Source organism: Phyllostomus discolor, chromosome 2 (genome assembly GCF_004126475.2).
Source record: "Phyllostomus discolor isolate MPI-MPIP mPhyDis1 chromosome 2, mPhyDis1.pri.v3, whole genome shotgun sequence".
Classification (NCBI taxonomy): Eukaryota; Metazoa; Chordata; class Mammalia; order Chiroptera; family Phyllostomidae; genus Phyllostomus; species Phyllostomus discolor.
This window is the reverse complement of record NC_040904.2, coordinates 117504201-117524483: the sequence shown is the minus strand read 5'-3', so window position 1 is coordinate 117524483 and position 20283 is coordinate 117504201. Positions and strand designations below refer to the sequence as shown.

At 44.0% G+C, this 20283-nt stretch overlaps 1 protein-coding gene across 2 annotated transcripts in view; it reads left to right on the top strand.

Annotated features, from left to right (window-relative positions):
* Positions 1–19648, top strand: part of CRYL1 (crystallin lambda 1) — a 135739-nt gene extending 116091 nt beyond the window's left edge. The window contains exons 6-9 of one of the 2 annotated variants that reach the window (XR_004901441.1): positions 11879–11984; positions 17481–17587; positions 19086–19255; positions 19343–19648. Coding sequence is in view for 1 of the 2 variants with exons in the window: in XM_028532379.2 (XP_028388180.1) it covers positions 11879–11984; positions 17481–17587; positions 19086–19199 (327 nt within the window). In the remaining variant the exon portion in view is untranslated. Of the gene's footprint in view, positions 1–11878; positions 11985–17480; positions 17588–19085 lie in introns of both variants that reach the window. The other variant, XM_028532379.2, reaches the window with a different exon arrangement.
* The last annotated feature ends 635 nt before the right edge of the window (positions 19649–20283 follow it).

The following is a 20283-nucleotide window of genomic DNA, read 5'->3' as shown; positions in this document are numbered from 1 at the left end:
ACAAAGGGGACCAACTGCTGAGGCGAAAATATTTCAGGGACAGAAAGATGACCTAAAATTGTAAATTTACTGCTATCATGACCTCTTACATTTCCCTTACATGTGCTGAGGCCACGAAGAGGTAGGCAGTCTTTGGTCTTCTCTCCTTTCATAAACCAGTATCAACCTGGGTCCAGTTCACCAGTTCTCATTAATCTCCAGAATGTTTCCTTCTCACATCTCCAACAGCATGCTGCCTCCACGGCCTGTCTTTTTCTGACAGTCTTGGGAGGCCCTATCATTCCTCTGATGGCATTTTTCCTTAAATACCACCCTGAGTGGGTGCTTTATGACATTATCTGCTCGCTACTCAGACTTCTACTCTTGGAAGAAAAACAGTACAAAATGGGGCAGTGAGGATGAAAAGAAGACATTAGAGCAGCTCAGTCACTTATTTCACAGATTTGGGGACCAAGGAGGCAGCAGTTATCCTGTGGCTTCAGAGTCTCATCAAGAGAAAGCAATTGCAGGCAGTCAGTTGCTTCCAGGTAGCTGGAATGTAGGGCTGTGTTGAAGTTTTTCTTTGGAGGGAGTGTTGGAGACACTATACACTGCTTTAGGCTATGGCTACCCTGGCACCTGTCCAGCAAGAAAAAGCTGAGGCTTGTGTAAAATGTGTGGTATAGACAGTGGCAACATCTATCTAACTTGGCAAAAAGAGGCATGTGGAACAATGGGCCAGGATGTGAAGGGGAGTTAAAGGAGCCAAGAGAGAAGCAAGGCCCTCTACATCACACTCTCAGCTACAGGAGTTTCTGAATATTATGGATTTTAAAATTTAAACTTAAGAGCTTAAATTTTAATTTTATTAAAGAAATCATGTATAAAGTGTTTGAGTGAATCTCCTGTGGTTGAGAGAACTAGCCTGCAGCAGCCTTGCCCACTGAGCTGTGGGAATCTCTGAGCACCTTACCTTACCCTGCCCTGAAACTCATGTCGTTGGAGTGAGTCACCTGTTTCCCTGTTGCAGTGCTGGCTGGGGCCCCTCTTTAGGATCCACTTGGGCAGCTCTCCCTGCCTCACAGAGGGCCCTGAAGGAAGGCAGTTAGCTTTCTCTCTTTCTCATCCATAATAGGTCCCACCCTGAGTCTCAACTTGGGTTCTGTTGCACTCTTGCCTGTCCCATCCATAGTCTGTGGTTCCTTCTTTTTTATATTTTGTCTCTTTCTATTTCTTTTCTTCTATTTGTTTCTTTTTTGTTCTTTATCTTTTAGTCATTTTGTTTTTGTTGGTTTTGTGTGTGTGTGTGTGATTCCTTCTTTTGTGTTCTTCTGTCCAGGTTCAGGTACTGTGGACACAGAGTCTTCCCACTCCCCCTCACCATTTGCCCTGGGTTACTATGCCTTTCTTTTCCTTTTCTCTCCAGGTCAAAAATTCACCCAGCCAAACTTTTTCCAAGATGTTTTTCTGCCATTTCTGCATTATGTATTTACTCTCCTGGAAATACACCCAAACAGTGGTAAGCATGAGGCTGAGGAAACCGTCTCCTGCCCTCCAGCAAGTGGAACATGCTCACTATTCTGCCTCACTGGCACCCCTGGGTTTGTTGCCCTTGTGCTCACCTGGCCTCTGTGTTTCTTGCCTTTCAGAGCCTGGGGCTTGTCTTGTCTATGTCAGCAAGTTCATCAGCTGAGGACGCTAAGGAGTTCTCTTGGCTCTCACTTCTCTAGCTTTCTCAGGCCATGCGGTTTACCAAAGCCCACCTGTCATGACTGTCGTTTTCCTTAGCTCCACTCATGTTTGTGTTCCAGCTCAGTCAGGGCTCCTGTGGGCACTTCAGGGCCTTTGGAGCAGATGTGTCACCTCCATTGCCAGGACTAGCCTCCACATAGATTGAGACCTGCTTCCTGATTGGCTTCAAATTGGGAGAGCTTTCTATCCATGGCCTTTTGTTCAAAGAGAGGGTGGTGCTTTTCATCTACAGGGAAGCACTGAATGGACAAAAAGGGTCTTGGCATTTTAAGAAGTCCCAGAACTGTATCAGAATCCACACCCATGGCACAGCTCTGACGACCGGATGAGGGTCAGTTAAGTAGAAGCCATTCATAGGCAATATGGAATCAGCCATGTGGTTGGGAAGACCCAATCTAGATGGGGCTCAGGATATGAGACCATGCATAGGATGTGGGGCTTGGGGAGTGCAGGACTCTCCCAAGAAGGCTGGTGACTGAAGAAGGTATACACAGTGTGTGACTTTTCTCCAGAGCCATCAGTGAAGATGTGAGTGCTGCAGCAACGAATTCTCTTCTGTCTGGAAATGTGGTTTGCTGGCTGGGAGTCATCAGTCAATCAGAACTACTCTTAGAAGCTGGTGTCTTTAAGAAGTAGACCATTTTTATAATTGTATGTATTACTTTATGGAAGGTAACTTGCTCATTAGCCAAATTGGTTAGCAACAAAGCCCTATTGAAAGCAGATTTATTATTTTAGAGACCCTTCCAGCCCCATTACCAGACAAGCATAATGAAAAAATTAACCACATACTTAATTAAAAGAAACCTGCTTGGTCTGCCTGGGATTGCTTCAGTAGAGTTTGAAGTAAGAGCTTCTACATTAGTGTTGTAACTCTAAAAGAAAAGTAAATGAAAGGCCATTATGCTGGCACCTGACTAGTAATGACCATCAACAGATAATTCATCAGTGAATATAAATGGTGGATTTCAGCTACTCCACTGTGAGTTGGAAAGTTATCGGGCAGGAGGAGGTAATGGGCCTCTGGAATCGAAGATTAAAGGAAGGTGGGGGGTTCTCAAGAGAAAAGGCCCAGAAGGGCAGCTGCAGGTGACAGCTCACACTGTGCAGCCTTGTTGCCTGGTCTTCTTTGCTTCCATGGCCTGGGACCTGGACCTGGGCACAGAGAGGGGATGTGCCGTGCCTCTGGTTTTGGAGTCAGGCTTATATTCTTTAGTTCAAATGTCTTTGTAAAATATTTTATTCCCAGAAGACCTGCCAATGAAAGGATCCTTGCCTGTGCTGAACGGTAGAGCAGTTCTTCACATTTGCACAAAAAGATAGATTCTTTTGCTGTGTTTGTTTTTAAGTTCAAGACCTTTTCCATTCTTTCAGGCTCTATAATACTGTTTTTCTCCCTGAAAGCATTGTACAAGCACAGCACAGCACGAAAAAACACACCCAAGTGTTGACCCCTGGGACCTAAAGAGCTCTGGAACATCCCTGGCATTAGAACAAAGTCTTTCCTCTTTTTCTCTTTAATTTTTTTATTTGTTTCTATGTAAGAGATTTATTTTAAAGAATATTCAAAGAGAAAAATACCACCTGTGTTTCCCCTCTCCTAAGTCAAATGGCTTTTATTTTTCTGTGTTCCTGTCTAGTTTCTATTAAGAATACTTTCCTCAGGTATTCTTTTTTTAATGGCTTCATGATATTTCACTCAGTTGATCTTTTAAAAATTTAACCTGGTTTTAAGATAGCTTCAAGTCTTCTGCCTTGATAATATTTCATAAGCCCCTTTGCATACACTGTCTCTCCTTGTAGAGTCTTCTCATGGAATTATTTCTGGCACTGGCTTTCCCTGTTGTGCTTCTATGATTCGATAGGTGTAGTCAAAATGTCTGCAGAGGGTTTAACCCACACCTCTGGCCATCAGTGGAATGTGTGGCGCGGTGTCCCACAGCCTGGTGGCATGTCCATCTTGCACTCCGTCTCTTCCCATGAGCACCTCCCCAGGCTCTGCACAGTGGGTGCTTCCTGACTCTGACTCAGTGTCCTGTTGCATCAGTTAAATGTGGTGTTCAATCAGCTCTTCTATGACTTAGCAAAGTTTGCCTGAGTCGTTCTGCAGGAATGTTTGTGCCCCACACCCAAGAAAGCTTGGAGGCATTGGCATGAGGCTGAGCAGCTGTACAGCCCAGCCACAGCCCTTGAGCAACAGTGGGCAGTATTTAGCTGTCTTTTCTTTACTGCTTATTAAAGTCTTGTATTTGCCTCACCTGGAAGGTAGTGTGGGTGGGTGGGTCTGATTGTGTCTTTTCACTCTTGCTTGCAGCCAGATTCAGATTAACTGTGGGAGAGCTAATGCTTGTGAGGAACATAGAAAGACCTCATAAGTCTAAGTAAATTGGGGGAGTGGACTCACATTCTAGTTAGCTTCTCGTGAGAAGAGCTGTGAATCATCATGATATTCTCAATTTAACTTCAAGATCTGTAACCGTTTTATCTCTGACCCCAGAGCTAGGTGTTTCCAAAAAAGAGTGCAGTATCCCTCACTTGTACTTGAGTCATTTTTACACCAGTGATTATTCTCATCTAGCCCATCTTTGAAATATCTTTGGAGATGAGGAGCTCACCCAGTTTAAGTTTGTTCTGTCCTGCTCTAACCGGAGGACTAAGCTGAGCCCTCTTCCTTTCTTTTATTCCCTATTTAGTCCCTTTCTTTTATTATTATTATTTTATTGCTGTTCAAGTACAGTTGTCTGTAGCCCCTTTCTCCTTGGCCTCCGACCGCATTGACACTGAACAAGTCCACTGCTTGCTTCACACCTTTATATGTAACATCTCATTACCCAGCATTTACCTGAGATACAGCTTTTCTTGCCCCCATTTCTCAGTTAAGACAATAGATTGATTCCCAGCAGCTCTGGTCGGAAGGAGTAGGAAGACTTGTACATGACCTAGTCCCTGTTCCTGGGGCCCAAGTCTGTGTTCCTGGTGGAAGTGCGGTGAAAAGTAGAGTGAAACAAAATAGATCAAAAGCTGGAGGCTAATTAAAAAAACTGGACAAGAAAAGATGGCATGAAGATACATGAGAACAATAAGTGAAAATGAGGGTGTGCAAAAAATATAGGAATTGAATAAGAAAACTTAATATGAGAATCGGATGATTAGAGAGAAGGAAAAATAATTCTGTGTAGTTTGTAATCAATGGAGGAAATACAAGAGATTCATTCATCAAATACTGCACCCTTAAACTCTGCAAGACTGCCCTGCCTGTCCTTTTCTCAGTGTCTATCTGAAAGAACCACTAAATCTATCAACCTTTTGCCTATTGGTAATCATTAAATGTGTCTTCTCTCCTCCTCTCCCATCCCACAAACCAAGTGCTAGTTCCAAGATACCTGAAGGTGAGGACCATGTTTGAACTTCTACTCTGTTCCTTGTGACAATCAACTTGGCTAGGCTAGAGAGCTTTTACAATTTGTTTACTTTATTAAAAGAGATTATTCACAGTGACCTGGACAAGCTTCATCCCATCAGTTGAAAGACCTCAAGAGGAGAAACTGAGGTTTCCACATCAGCACCTGCTCCAGATTTCAGACTTGCCAGTGCCTGCAATTGCAAAGCCAATTCCTTGTAATAAATCTTGTTCCATATATATCACCTACTGGTTCTCTCTGGTAGGACCCTGACTGATTTACACCCTCAGCCTTGAATTAAGCTTAAAGTTGTTATCACAATGCTTCATTAATAATTAATAAATTATTAATTTATTAACAAACAACAATTTATTTCCAAATAACAATGCAATAATAATCAAATAATCAACAATAATTTATTAATAATTATTGAAGTGCTCAATTATTAATTGAGCACTTTATTAAGCATCTTTGAATTTGCTTCTTACTCATGTGCAACAGTTTTGTGCCATTCCCCACACCCCCCAATTCCCCACCCCCGAAGCGTGCCAGGTACAATGCGTGTGTCTTGGTCATGAGTTCGTGTTGATTGTGGTAAGTTAGATTTTTTTTTTAAATCATTGTAATCAAGTACAGTTTCTCCTTTTTACTCCCATCCCAGCCCACCCACCCAACCCTCCCCACTTCCCTCCCATTACCACCCTTCCCCTAGTTTTGTCCATGTGTCCTTTAAATTTGTTCCTGTAAACCCTTCCCATTCTCCCCTGAAATTCCCTCTTCTCTCCCCTCTGGTCACTGTCAGTCTGTCCCCTATTTCAGTGTCTTTGACTATATTTTGCTTGTTTCTTTGTTTTGTTGATTAGGTTCCTGTTAGAGGTGAGATCATATGGTATTTGTCTTTCACTGCCTGGCTTATTTCACTTAGCATAATGCTTTCCAGCTCTGTAGTTAGATTATAACTAAAGGAGTAGAAGCTAGAGTTTTTTCAGTAAGAGGATTCCTTACTACTTGGGCTGGGCTCTCCTTGCATGGTGATTTTTTAAGATGTGTTGCAGCCAGGTTTGAATCAACAGTGAATTTAGCATTAGCCACTCTGTATGAGTTTGAGGAATGTTTGAACCACATGGGGCTTTTCTTTGTATGTATGACGTGAAAATTTTACCATGGAATGGAGGAACTACTAACAGCTATATGACAAATGTTGGTTGAACCACAGATACCCTGGAGTGGGGTAGGGTTTTAACCTTTCAAATAGTGTGAAGTGTATTGCTTCTGAGGAATCATCGATCAGATCCATGAGCTCAACTCAAGCACTTGTTTCTGCCTTTTGTACCATTGTGATTATGTATTGTAATTAATCCTGATAATATTAACACTTGGGCCCCAGATGTCATTAAGTCTCTGGGTGGTGTGGGAATGGAAAAGTAATTTTCCTCCCAGCTTTCTGAGATCTTCCAGCTGCCCTAGTAATGATCAAATTAACATGAGAAAATGACCAGATTTATTATGGATGTGCATACGTGGATTCCGCAAGAATGTGGGACCTGAGGACACATGGGGCAGTGCAGCTTCTGTGCTATTCTGGACCAAGGAGTGGGAAGCAGGGGTCCGGGACTTCACAGGGGAGGCAGGCAATTCACAGGTTAGACGAAAAGGAGCAAACGTATGGTCAACAAATTCTGCTGAGCCACCCAGAACCATGGGGCACAGGAGGAGAAGTCCAATAAACAGGCTTTTGCTTGGATCCTCCCTGTCTGCCACTGACTTCTCTTATGCTAAGGTCACTATGCTAAGGGTCTCTTCCTGAAGCAGGTTTTCCTATCTGAATTTCTTTTGGAAGTTAAAGGTGGGGAGGATCAAAGTTTCTTTCTGAATCTTTGGTTTCTTAAAAATAATCAGGTTAAAATAATCAATATTCCAAAAGGTATATTTTGGGATGGAAAACTCTGGTCCCACTCAGAGGAATGAAGCTCAACAGCAAAATTAAGCAACTTGAACTTCAAAACCTTCCACCCATGACCCTTTTATTCAGTATGGAATGCAGTGAGGGTAAACTGCCTCAGTGAATATCTTAGCTGAATCACTTCTGTTTCTTTTCTCTGGATTTAGTTTCTGGGTAAAAACTCAAGCTTAGAGAAATCTACTTTAATAATGCAAATGCAGCAGAAAGAATGAATTAGGAAGAGAAGACAGTAAAATGTTTTCCATTTTCTAACTTGTTGAGCTAATGAATAGTAACTGGAAAAAGTAGAGAGCCCTTCCACAGACAAGCCAGGAGGGAACGGAAAACATTTGGGAATTGCTTGGGAGGAGGCGAGGCTTTTCCCCTGAGTGATGATGTAGTGTGGAGAGCCCCTCTAAGGCTTTTTGTGGTTGGGGCCAGTGTTAGCTCACATGATACTTACAAATCAAAAACTAACCGCCCTTGGGTGGCTCCCTTTCTGGGTATTTTGAAATCCTTTTGAAGTCAACCCTAAAAGCACCAAGCACAGTTATAAAAGAGCCAAGGCAAACAGCACTGCAAGTGTGAGCTTTCCTAGGTACATCCCTCACAGTTCGAATGCCATTGTGAACTTCAGGCTGTGGAATGTAGGCCTGGAAGCCAGGGTAAGGGAGAATCTGCAGGACCCCCGCCTGGCTGCCTTTCCCAGCATTCTGGAGCCCGTGGGGGCCAGGTGCCACCGAAGATGCCTGTGGGAAGCCTAGAGAGGGAGTCAAAGCCACCCCTCCTGCCCCCAGGGCTTAGAACATCACTGTGAGCTTCTGTGTGTTATTTCCTTCCTTTATTGCCCCTCCCTCCTTACAGCTTTGCTATCAGAAGTGAAGGGAGGTGAAACTTGTCAGCATTCAAATAAATAATACATTACTTTTTTTAGATTTTATTTATTTATTTTAGACAGGGGAAGGGAAGGAGAGAGGGAGAGAAACATCAGTGTGTGGTTTGCCTCTTGTGCGCCCCCTACTGGGGACCTGACCTGGCTGCAACCCCAGCATGTGCCCTAACTGGGAATCATACTGGTGACCCTTTGGTTTGCAGGCTGGCGCTCAATCCACTGAGCCACACCAGCCAGGGCACAATAAATTAATTTGCTGCCATGAGCAGTCCAGATAAACTCATGGTGGGATGATTTAGAACTAATAGGAAACCTAGTAAGGTACCATGGTAGCCAACCAGATTGGCAAAAGTTTGCAAGCATGAGGCCACCAAGTGCTGACAGGGATGCGGAGTGATGGGACCACCCATGCACCACTGGAGGAGGCAGGACACATGCGCAGCTGCTTCAGGAAGCAGCTTGGCATTGTTCCCCACAGCCAGTGATGTGTGTACCGGGGGACAGCAGTTATGCTTGGATACGAACCCCTCTCAGCAGCCCTTTTTACAGCACTTGCAAGCTAGGAAAAAACCCAGAAGTACGTGGACAGCAGGACAGGCGATTCAGCTCTGGTGTTCATGCACCAGTGAGGACTGACAGACTACAGCTGTGCACATGCGCAGAGTCTGAAAGCATGAGTTTGTGTTAAAGAAGCAAGTCACAAAAGAATGCAGTGTGATTCTACTTCAGAGAAGATGAAAATAGGTAAAAAGCATACCCTGTTTTTTAGGAATGTAAACATAGATGGCAAATCTTAAAAGAAATGGCTATTACAAAAGTCAAATGTTTGTCTTTGGGAATGATGTTGTTACAGAACACAACAAGGGGGGCCTGGGATGATATACTATTATTGAAAGAAGGCCCCGGGTCCGTTATGTCCGCCGCCAGAGGAAAGATGTCTCTCAATGCCAGAGATTCGTGAAAAGGAAAGGAAATGTTTATTTAATGCTATACTAACTTAAAGTAGTGACCTAATGTCTATCAAAAAATCCTAAAGTTCCTAAAAACACCCACAAACACATAGTCCTTCCTTCCTTCCCCCTTTGCCCAGTCCAGAGTACCGTATCTCAAGAAAGGAAATAGAAGTCCATGGCTCAGGCAGTCCCTGGTTCTTCCCAGTTAGTACTCCATCTCGACTGGGAGACCTCCCTGGGTTCCCGGCACCCTCTGCTGAGTCACCGGGATCTCTGCTAAAACCAGGTGGTGGTTCCCCCTTCTAAAGCTGTGGGGGTCCCCACTCTACCAGGCCGCGTGGTTCTCTTCTCCAGGGCTGCCGCGTGGTTCCCTCTCTCTGGGATGCGGGAGTCTCCACTCCGTCAAGTCCGCGTGGTTCTTCCCTCTCTCAGAGCTGCGCATGGCTCTCTTCCTAAAGCAGCATGGTTCTCTTTTCTAAAGCAGCATGGTTCTCCCTCTTAAAGCAGCATGATTCTCTCCTCAGGGCTGCCGCGTGGTTCTCTTCTCAGGGCTGCAAGAGTCTCCACTCCGCTAAAGACGCGTGGTTCTCTCCCTCAGGGCTGCCGCGTGGTTCTCCCTCTCTCAGGGCTGCACATGGTTCTCCCTTCTAAAGCAGCATGGTTCTCCCCCAATGGCTGCACATGGTTCTTCTTCTCAGGGCTATGCATGGCTCTCCTCCTCAGGGCTGTGCATGGCTCACCTCCTCCAAGCAGCATGGTTCTCCCTCAGGGCTGCGCATGGCTCTCCTTCCTAAAGCAGCATGGCTCTCCTCCTCAGGGCTGCCCATGGCAGAACTGTATCCTTCCAGCTTTACTGGGCTGCCATCATGAGTCTGGGCAGGTGTGGCCCCATGTCCTGGAGCCAATCATCTCCAAGCTCCCACACAGGCGCTGTAACTGGGAGACTCGACCGGACCTGCCTACCCCCCCCCCCCCCTTACGTCTTGGTGGGAAAGTTACTTCCATCCATTCCCCTGGCTTAGAGCTGATCACAGCTACTTAACATATCTATGCAAGGAGCCAAAGGCTATAGATATGTTAAATGACCAACCCAGAGGTTAGCTGCAAGGCTGTTGCTATGCAAAACAGCTCTCAATGGCCCTGCTCCATTTGTCCCTTCCCCCAACCCACACCCTGGGGTGGGGTATGGAGACATCTTAAAATCTCCTGGACACCTTAAGTTCTGGACCCCATTTCAAAATGCCCATTTGGGGTCCCCCCTCTTGGTTGCACCCTGTAACAATGTGATCAGGAAGGTGGACATGGTGGTGACTGCAGGCCGTGTCTTCATTCTCTGAACCATGCGTTCACAGTTTGTGCACATCTTTCTCTCACACATCAGACTAGATGGAGAATGGTTCCCTCAAACAAGTTTCCCCTTACACCTAAACCACACTGCCCTTTGCAGGTGGTTCTGTCTTTTTGGTTCTTCGGTCCAGATGCCCCTCTGCTTCTCCCCCTTGCCTCTTGGGAGGTCCAGACACCTGCATACACCTGAGACAGCTGGTGTTTCTCCCTCAGCTGCTGGGCTGCAGGCCATGGAGTTTGGCGGTTGGGGGTACAAATCCCCTTTCTGTCTCTTGGGTGACTTTGAAGTCTGGAACTTCAGAAGTCACTTGGCCCAGGGGAGGAGTTCCTGAGCATAGAGGGCCTGGCTCAGAACCCCCAGGGCTGTCTGGAGGGCCTCAAAACCATGGCAAACCTGTGACGACATCTCATCCCCATCCCAGACACTGTCTCCAACAAGGTAGCCCTTCAGGGAAGGGGGAAGGATTTGCTCTGTAACCCAGAATAACAGGCCATGTAGGGTAGACCATGTGTCTGAGCCTGTTCTAGGGAGCTGGGTGGACAGTGTGTGGGTGTGCCCTGGGGTAGGGGCAGAACTGAGATTTCCACAGCTGAGCTCTTCATCCTCTCCCCCTGGGAGCAGAGCCACCCAGGTTGCCAGTGGAAGAGGTGTCAGAGTGGCAGCACAGTGCGTGGTCTCTTGTAGAAGCAGTTTGGCCTAGCCTCGGGGCGGGAGCTGTGTCTGCACCCACAGCACTCTGTGTGTAAGGGACCACCCAGGAGGTGGGTGCTGGAGAGCTCACGGTCATCACACCTGTCTGACCAGTGACAACTCGGGAAAACAGGGCAGTGTCTCCCATGTCTGTCTTCCTTACAGCTGAAAGGTCATGGTGAAAATAACCCTCAGAGGAGACTGAGCTTTCAGTGAAGGGCCCAGTGATGCAAATATGTCTAATGCATTGCTGCTCCTTCCAGAAGGTTGTGAGGAGCAGACCAGTTCACACAAATGGCCAATTTGACATGCAGGCTAAAAGCCTAACAACTGTGCCTCTTGCTTTGCAATTTGCATTTGCAGAAGATTCTAGGGCCTCCCATTTGCCAACAAACACCCAGTTCTAAGCTGCATTTCATCAAAGAATATCATTCTTTACAAACTCATTAAAAGCTAAACAAGGCCGGGCATGCAGGCAGCACAGCCTGGAGAGCAACTTTGCAGTTCTTTTGATGGCTCCAGTCTTACAGCCCCAGATGTTAACAGATGAATAGAAAAGCCTTCTTGCTCTTTTCCTCCAGTGCCCCATTTATTTCTTCCCTTTCCCTTCATCCTACCCTCCTTTTCCAGAATTGCAAGTGAGACATGGGTTGTGAGAAGGGAAGACAGTGGAATTGAGCCCAGTATAGGAAGTGGATTACAGCTATGCAAAAAGTGAATTGGCATTTGACATTTCACAAAATAGTCTCTTTTCAGGATTCATTCATATATTATAGTTTCATCATGCAAAACTTGATGAAAACACCATTATAGTGCCTGGAAAGTGTTTTTGGGTCCTGCCCCAGTTACCATAGAAGTGACCGTAGGAAAGCGGTCTTTCCAGAGGACTCATCCATGTGCTGCTCCCTCTCCACCATTTAGGAAGGAACGGTGTCTCCGAGTGACCTGGACCTCGTCATGTCTCACGGCCTCGGCCTGCGCTATGCATTTATGGGACCCCTGGAAACCATGCATCTCAATGCAGAAGGTAGGGGCTCAGATGGGAATTTTGTGCTGTGTAGAGTTTGTATGCATTTCATAAATAGTCAAAGGTTATTTTTTCTTACAACTGAAAAGAAACGGTATCATGTACAGGGGATTGTGGCCAGCCTTGTTCATTCACGATCGAGGCAGGACGATGGCTGTGTCCTGGGTCCCATGTGGGACAGCACTCAGGGAAGGACCAGAAGGAGAGGTGGGCAGTGTTGTGGAGACTTTGCTGCCTATCATCCAGCCTGAGAGAAGATAAAGTAGAATTTTCCTGAGAAAGATAATGAAATTATTTCGAGGCAAAAGAAGAGAAAAGTAGGGAAGTAACCACATGAACCTCTGCTGGATTTATCTTCTGCCTAAATATGGGCAGCTTGCAAGTGTGACTGGCTGAGCTGTAGGCTTCTTTCTGGGTGGCCTCGGTCAGTGGCCAAGTTGGGCCATTGGTTACCCTGGAAGCCACTTCAAAGGGCAAGCAGGAGGTAGGTATGAGCTCATGATCTGGTGACTCTAAAAGTAGAGTCACTTGAGACAGGTGAGAAGCTTCCAAGAATGAAACTGTCCACCAGATTTTAAGCCATTTAAAAAGAATAGATCATTTGAAAAACAAGCAATAAAACCTACACCAAATTAAAACAATGCATCAAAAAAGCCCTGGATAAAAATCTAGGGAAATGTCTCAAATAGTATTATTATGGCTATCTCTTGGTGTTGAAATTCTAAGCAACTTTTATTACCTTTTTAATTTTCTGTGTTGTCATAAATTTCTGTAATTATTGTATGTTGTTTTTCATAATTTTTAACTTGTAAGACATATGCAGAAAGAGAAAAGGAATATTGTATTTGGCTCCATGGTACACTATTTAACAAAAATATTGAGAAACTGAAGCTGATCCAGAAGTGACCAGAACAGTGTGTGTGTGTGTGTGTGTGTGTGTGTGTGTGCATGTCTGTCTGTCATGACTTTTGTGGGGGTTGAACCAGAGTGAAAAACTGGGAGTGGCAGCAGACAGGTCAGCACATGTCAGGGAGAACTTTCTAGTAAATGGAACTGATTGGAAAGACAGGTCATGCTGTGAGTAGGATGTTTGGATATTGATAGGAATCTTGCAGTGAGGTCAGAAGTTGGAGTAGATGACCTCTGGGAGTCTATCTTAGATTTTATCATTTCATGAGGTTTTGGTAATACTTCAATCAGTTTTCACTACAGTAATGAATGAAATACAATTTCCAACAGTGTTAATTCCAGACAGCTTTACCAGCTATATTCTTTCACACAGCAGGTGCACACCTGGAGCTTTGAGTGGGTTAGTCATGTGTCATGCAAATGTGTTTTAGTAGGTGACTTGATTCTTCCTTAACACCCAGGTAAAGGGAGAGGGGATTCTCACCTGGCACCCGCATGTTACTTTTGTGGTTGGATAACAGTTGAATGTAGGAGGATAATGTAAAGACAGAATTCATGAAAGTGAAACCAGAATTTGTCTTTTTAAAAAAAGATTTTCTTTATCTATTTTCAGAGAGAGGAGAAAGACAGGGAGGGAAACATCAGTTGGTTGCCTCTTACACGTCTGCAATCAGGGGCCCGGCCCGCAACCCAGGCATGTGCCCTGACTGGGAATCAAACCAGTGACCACTCTGTTCATGGGCCAGCACTTAATCCACTGAGCCATACCAGCCAGGGCAGAAGTGAAACCAGAGTTTTGAAATATCATTGAAATAAAGTCTCAGATAATTTTTAAATGTTTTTCGGCCAGAACCTTAAAAGTGATGAACGTACTGAAGCATTTGAGATATGTGAGGACATTGCTGGAAAATCACCATGTTTTTTTGTTCTTGAGAAAAATAAGATAATTCAGGTATCAGAAGTAATAGATAGGGAGAGGCCTGAGAATTGCTTTGACTCTCAAACAAGTAGAAACTGAAGCCGATGAAACCAGAAACTCAGGAATCAAACATTGTAGCCCATAACAATTTTTCACACAAAGGAGATTTGATAAGAAAACCTAATTGACTTAATATGATAATGGTAGACGGATGTAGTTTTCAACTTCAGAGCATTCCATGGACCAGAGTTAAATAGTTATAAGATCAGGCTGGGGACCATTGGAAATGGGTATGACTCCTGACAGTGTCACCCAGGATATATCAAGATTGGAGTTGGGAGAGTTTTCTTTTTTCTGAAGTTATTTTCATAAAGCCAGCATCTCAAGTTAAGGCTAGTTATTAGTCTTAAAAGCTACAGTTTATCTAAGAGAGGTAAAAATATTTGACGATTTGTTTTTAATCTCATAAAATAGCAACTAAGAAACAGGAGGCCAGCATGCTTCCTTTGTCTTTTGGCTGCTTTTTAAAAGTAGCACCCACATTAGGTCATGTCACTGTGCTTTGGGCCTTTTTGATCTTTCCTAATAAGTTCTGTCTCTTAAAAGCAGGTGAATTCACATGACGGTGGGTTTGTAGGCTGTGTGAAAACCAGACTCCTCTGGTGTGGTAGCAATTAGGGCTCTCCAAGAAACAGCACCCAGGTCATGTCCCAGCTGCTGCCTCCACGGTGACATTGGCCTCACAGACAGGTGCCGGCTCTGTACATGCAGACAGATGGGACAGCTCTCCGCCATTCCATCACCTTGGGTTGTGCTGAAGGCTCAAGGCACTGTCTCACCTTCAGGGCACACAGCCAAAGAATAACAAGTCAGAAAGCAGCAAGAGAAGCTAAATCCAATCTTGTGATAATCAGTTCTTTCTCCCGTTTTTCCTTATCCCATATAAGCATCTCTTAAGAAATTGAGCTCAAAGTCTTCTAAAAAAGCTAAACTCCCTGAGAGTTATTGAAAGTACTGTACATTGTTGAGCAGAATAAAGGGCATGAAAGCATGAAAAGGAAAACATAGGGGAGGTTTGCTCCATAGTGATATGGAGGAGGGACAGGCTGTTGGATAAAAGGTGAAGTGGCTTTCTCTTTTCATTTCCACTGAAATTGCTATTTGAGAAGATCCCCACTCAATCCTCCTCTTATACTGCTCCAATGGAAGGAGAGATATTGCGAATACCAGTGTGGTGATGAATTTGCTGGAACATTGTAAATAATTGTGACACCAAGTCACCATGAACTTGTATTTTTAAACTAGTGGGAGAGCCGTCCTGCGGTGTTGGGTTTTCCACCCACATGCTGGCTGTGTGGCTTCTTGCCATCACCATGAGCTCCGCGAGACTGCACCCCCACCCCCCACCATGAGCCTAAGTGTATTTGTGGAGAGGGTTTTTATATTTGTAACACTGAAGTTTTCATTGGCTTCCTGGAAAAGTTGGGGGGAAATTGTGAATTACAAAGAGTTTTACTGTGTTTTACTCTATCTTAAAGAAATAAGTACCCTTTTAAAGTCACAAATTTTATAAAAGGCAGGGGAACAGAGTTCTCGAAAGCCCCTGGGTGATTCAGATCTTTACAGGGACACTGAAAGGTGAACACTTGTTCAGAAAATGTGAAGTGATCCAGACGTGAAACACAACCCTTGAATTGCACCTATGGCTTCTTGCTGCTCAGCGAGGACAAGGAGACAGCAGTGGCTCCGGGAGGGTCCCAGTAGGCCTCTGTCTCCCTGCACATACACAGCTCTAGCCTGTCTTCTCGTTTTCTTCTCATTGAACACCTTTACAACTTGTTTAGTCTTGTGATCTTTGCCCCCCAAAAGAAATAACTATGTATGTCTAGATTTTACCACATTTATAATTTGAATAGACAAACACATAGATGAAGTGAAAAAATGTTTAATTTCCAAAGGAAATAAATGTAAAGGTTGTTTTCTGTGTTCTGGAATCCTGAATTATCAGGTTCTACTTGTGTTAAATGAAATGAAACCCCTTATTTTAAAACGAGAGTATTCACCACTTAATTATAGGTGCTAATATCATAAAGTTGCTATGTTTGATTTTTTTACCCTTCAAAACAATTTCTCTTCTAAGAGTAATTTTGATATAATTTTAGCACACTAAAAGAGAAGGAAAATAAAACTGAAATTCAGTGAATTCAGTCTTTCACAACAGTGTGGGTCCACCAAAACTAAATCCCAAAGAAGTTTGTCTTTTTTTTTTTAAGAATATCTTGTGGTGATGGTTTTTATTTAATATTAATTTAACACAGTTTTTCTGGGGTGGATGAGAGCCAAGCTCGGGGATCTTTTCAAATTCTGCTGTTCATTTGTTCCTGTGTTACCTTTTAGCCTTTTAGACTGACCAACCTTTCTGGTTGTGAAAGATGTTGGAACTAGGCCAAAGGTGGTATAGTGAGTGGCTCAGCCGTGTCCCCAGTAGGCCCAGGACTTAGAGATGCCTTTTCTATGTGCACCCAGGGTCAGCTTCTGATGGGACTTGTTCCCCACACATGCCTGCACTGGCCCAGCTCTGCTGCCTCCCAGGCAGGGAGGGGAGCAACACCAAGCACAGACTGTCCCAGCAGGCCTGCTCCATGTGCTGGGAGGTGAGAACACTAGATTACTTTAGTCTCTGTGCATGTCTTACTCTAACTGAAGGGCTCAGCTTCAGCCACACACAACCCACAGCTGCTTCTAAGTTACTGTGCTTCTTCCTCCTCTGTCCTGACGACTGAGCATCTTCTTCATGGGTTTCTCCATCAAAATCCTAGGACTGTATCTCAGCATTTGAGAATATGGTTGGGTTCCTCAGGGCCAGGAAGCTGCGGAAGCAGTTGGAGAGCATTGTAGACTAGGCTCAGAGGCAGCTTGAGCTTGAGTTGCAGGGCTGTCTTCCACTGGCCACACTCTGAGCCTACATTAAAGAATATGCCACTGCCCTGGCAGCTGTGGCTCAGTGGGCTGAGCGCCAGCCTGGGAACTGAAGGGTTGCCGGTTCAATTCCCAGTCAGGGCACATGTCTGGGCTGTAGGCTAGGTCCCTGGTTGGGGGTATGTGAAAGGCAACCAGTCAATATCTTTCTCACATTGATGTTTCTCTCCCTCACTTTCTCTCTCCCTTCCCCTCTCTCTAAAAATAAATAAATAAAATATATATTTTAAAAAGTGCTGCTTTGTAGGCACCCAACCAAGTGGTAAGTAGAAGTCAAGGGAACAGAGTAAAATGGGAAAAGATTTGTGAACTGTGACATTTGTGGTTCTTAGAGAATACATTCAAGCCATTTATACAAGTAATCTTGTAGATGCATTGTTAAAGGTAACTTTCTTGGTGAACATAGGACTTAATGGGATAATGTAGGAACTAGGCTGAGTGGAGTCCTGTGGGGTACACTGAGGAAGGTAGAACAGCAGGCCCCAAGGGCTTTCAGGATTCTGAGATCTGAGAGAAAACTTGACAAGTGACTGACTCATGGTGAGGGCCCTCAGTCCCCAGCACTGGGTAATCCTGTTCACTGCCTAGCTCCTCCTTTTCTTCACTTACAGGAAGAAAAGAATGTCTTAGTTAGGAGTTCTCTAATGTTCTGGCTAATTTTGTGGATTGTTGTGTTCATATGGTTTCAGGTATGTTAAGCTACTGTGACAGATACGGCGAAAGCATGAAACGTGTCCTCAAGACTTTCGGACCCATTCCAGAGTTTTCTGGGGCCACAGTTGAAAAGGTTCATCAGGTACATGGTCTGACTACAGAAAGTTGTGTGGACTGAGCAGAAGCTCTGTGTTGTAGGGACATTTTATGTGCATCTAGAATCTTTGCCTTTGCTTTCAATGGCCCTCATCCCTAACTTTGCTGTCCACAGTTCTGCCATGGTCCTCAGAGACCTTAAGAGCAGTGTGACCAGTGAACTAGGAGCTCACTGTGACTTGTCTCTAAGGAGCTGGAGTCTCTGGATTCAGAAAGCTCTTATTCACTGAGGGTTTACTCCTCTCCTTTTGTCTTCGAAAGCAAATTCAGTTTGCACAAGTAGGAGCAACAGTTATGCTTCCACTAAATTGCCTCTTCTTCATGCTGCTTTGTTCTTTTTTATTTTTAAAAGTTTTTACTTGCAGTTTATATTCAATCTTACTTTATATTATTTTCAGGTGTACAGCATAGTGGTTTAACAACTATATGATTTACAAAGTGTTTCCCCTGAGAAGTCTGGTGCTCACCCAGCACTACGCATAGTTTTACACTCTCATTGACTATATCCCGTGCTGTACTTTACATTCCCATGACTATTTTGTAACTGCCAATTTTTACTTCTCATCCCTTAATCTTTTTCACCTATCCCCCTAAATCTCTTTCCCATCTGGCAACCATCAGTTTTAGTCTCTCTATGAGTTTTTTTCTATTTTGTTTATTTTGTTTTTCAGATTCCACATGTAAATGAAATCATATGGTATTTATCTTTCTCTCTTTGACTTATTTCATAGCATAATACCCTCTGGATCCATCCATATTGTCACAAATGCTAAGGTTTCATTCTATTTTTCATGGCTGAGAAATATTCTATTGTATATATGTACCTTCTCTTCTTTATCCATTTGTCTGTTGATGGGCACTTGGATTGCTTTTATTGTAAATAATACTGCAGTGAATATAAGGATATCTTTTTGAATTCATGTTTTGAATTTTTCCAGCTATATATCCAGAAATGGAATTGCTGGGTCATATGTAGTTCCATTTTTAATTTTTTGAGAAACCTCACACTGCTTTCCACAGTGGCTGCACCAATTTGCATTCCCACCAACAGTGCACAAGGGTTCCCCTTTCTCCACATGCTCACCAGCACTTGTTTGTTGCTTTATTGATGATAGCCATTCTGACAGGGTGAAGTGATATATCATTGTCATTTTAATTTTCATTTCTCTGATGATCGGTGATACTGGGCATCTTTTCATATGACTATTGGCCATCTGTGTGTCCTGTTTGGGGAAGTGTCTATTCAGGTCCTGTGCCCTTTTTTTAATTGGGTTGTTTGGGGTTTTTTGGTGTTAAATTTTATGAGTTCTTTATAAAATTTGGATATTAACCTCCTATTAGGTGTATCACTGGTGTATATGTTCTCCATTTGGTAGGTTGTCTTTGTTTTGTTGATGGTTTTCTTTGCTGTCTGAAATGTTTTAGTTTGATATAGTCCCATTTGTTTATTTTTTCTTTTTGTCTTTTCTTTTCCCTGGACCCAGGCCATGTGTGTGAAAGTCCCAGCTGACCCTGAGCACTTGGCTGCCAGGAGGCAGTGGAGGGAGAAGTGCCTCATGAGACTTGCCAACCTGAAGAGTCAGATGCCATCCCAGTGAAGTATTTTAGAATACTGTCTCTCCCCTCAGTGGAAGTCCTAACTGATGGGATCATAAGGACTTAGTCATATTGCTTAAAACAGCGGCGACCACAGAGGTGCCTTAGCGTGCAAGTCCTCATGGTCTCTGGTTAGCACTAGTCTAGTCACTTCCGATTGTGCCTTGGATGTGGATGTCAAAGCAGCATTTGAGTTCTCAGGGCTTTTGATTTCCTGCCACCTGGGCAAGCAAATCCTCTCAAGATTATCACTTTTTATTTTTAAGTGTGATTATGTATTCTACATTTTATAGCTAATGATTGTTGTTTCAAATAATTTTAATCTGTAGCAAAATATTTTTAAAATTGTTTCTAATCTCCTTCTGATTACTCTGTGGCCCTGCATTTTTGAGACAACTACCTACCTTTATTTTGCCAATCCTTATTCTGAATAAAAGTTTTTGATTCCATATAGGCACTCTTTTTCTTCTGATCTTTCTGAGAAAGATAGTTTTGATCCTGATGATTGACGTGTTTTAGAGTGACTTAATGAATGACTAAGAGGCAAATACTTCATTCTGGATCCTTTGTCTTTTGTTCAGTAAAAACCCTCCCATTTGGGGCAATGTTTCCCACAGCATTTCCCGCTGTGCCCTGTGACTCTGGAGTCAGCTGTGTTTGGGAAACTCCATGACCGCCTGCCCTTGGGCACTCATCATACCTATTGGAATTTAGGGGCTCCAAGTTCTGAGTATAGATACCTTTTATTTTAAAATCCTCACTCAAAGATATGCTTTTATTGATTTGAGAGAGAGAGAGAGAGAGAGAGAGAGAGAGAGAGAGAGAGAGAGAGAGACAGACATCAATGTGAGAGAAACATCTATTGGTTGCCTCCTGTATGTACCCCGACCTGGGATCAAACCTACAACCTATTGGTGTCTGGGATGATGCTCCAACCAACTGAGCCACCCTGCCAGAGCAAGATACCTGTTTAACTTCACCCAATGCCCCATCATCTTCTTTGACATGGAAGTGTGTTCCTAGCACTAGCTCTCCAAATACTCTGGGAAATAGTACAAAAGACCCCCCACCCCATAGGATCAGCAC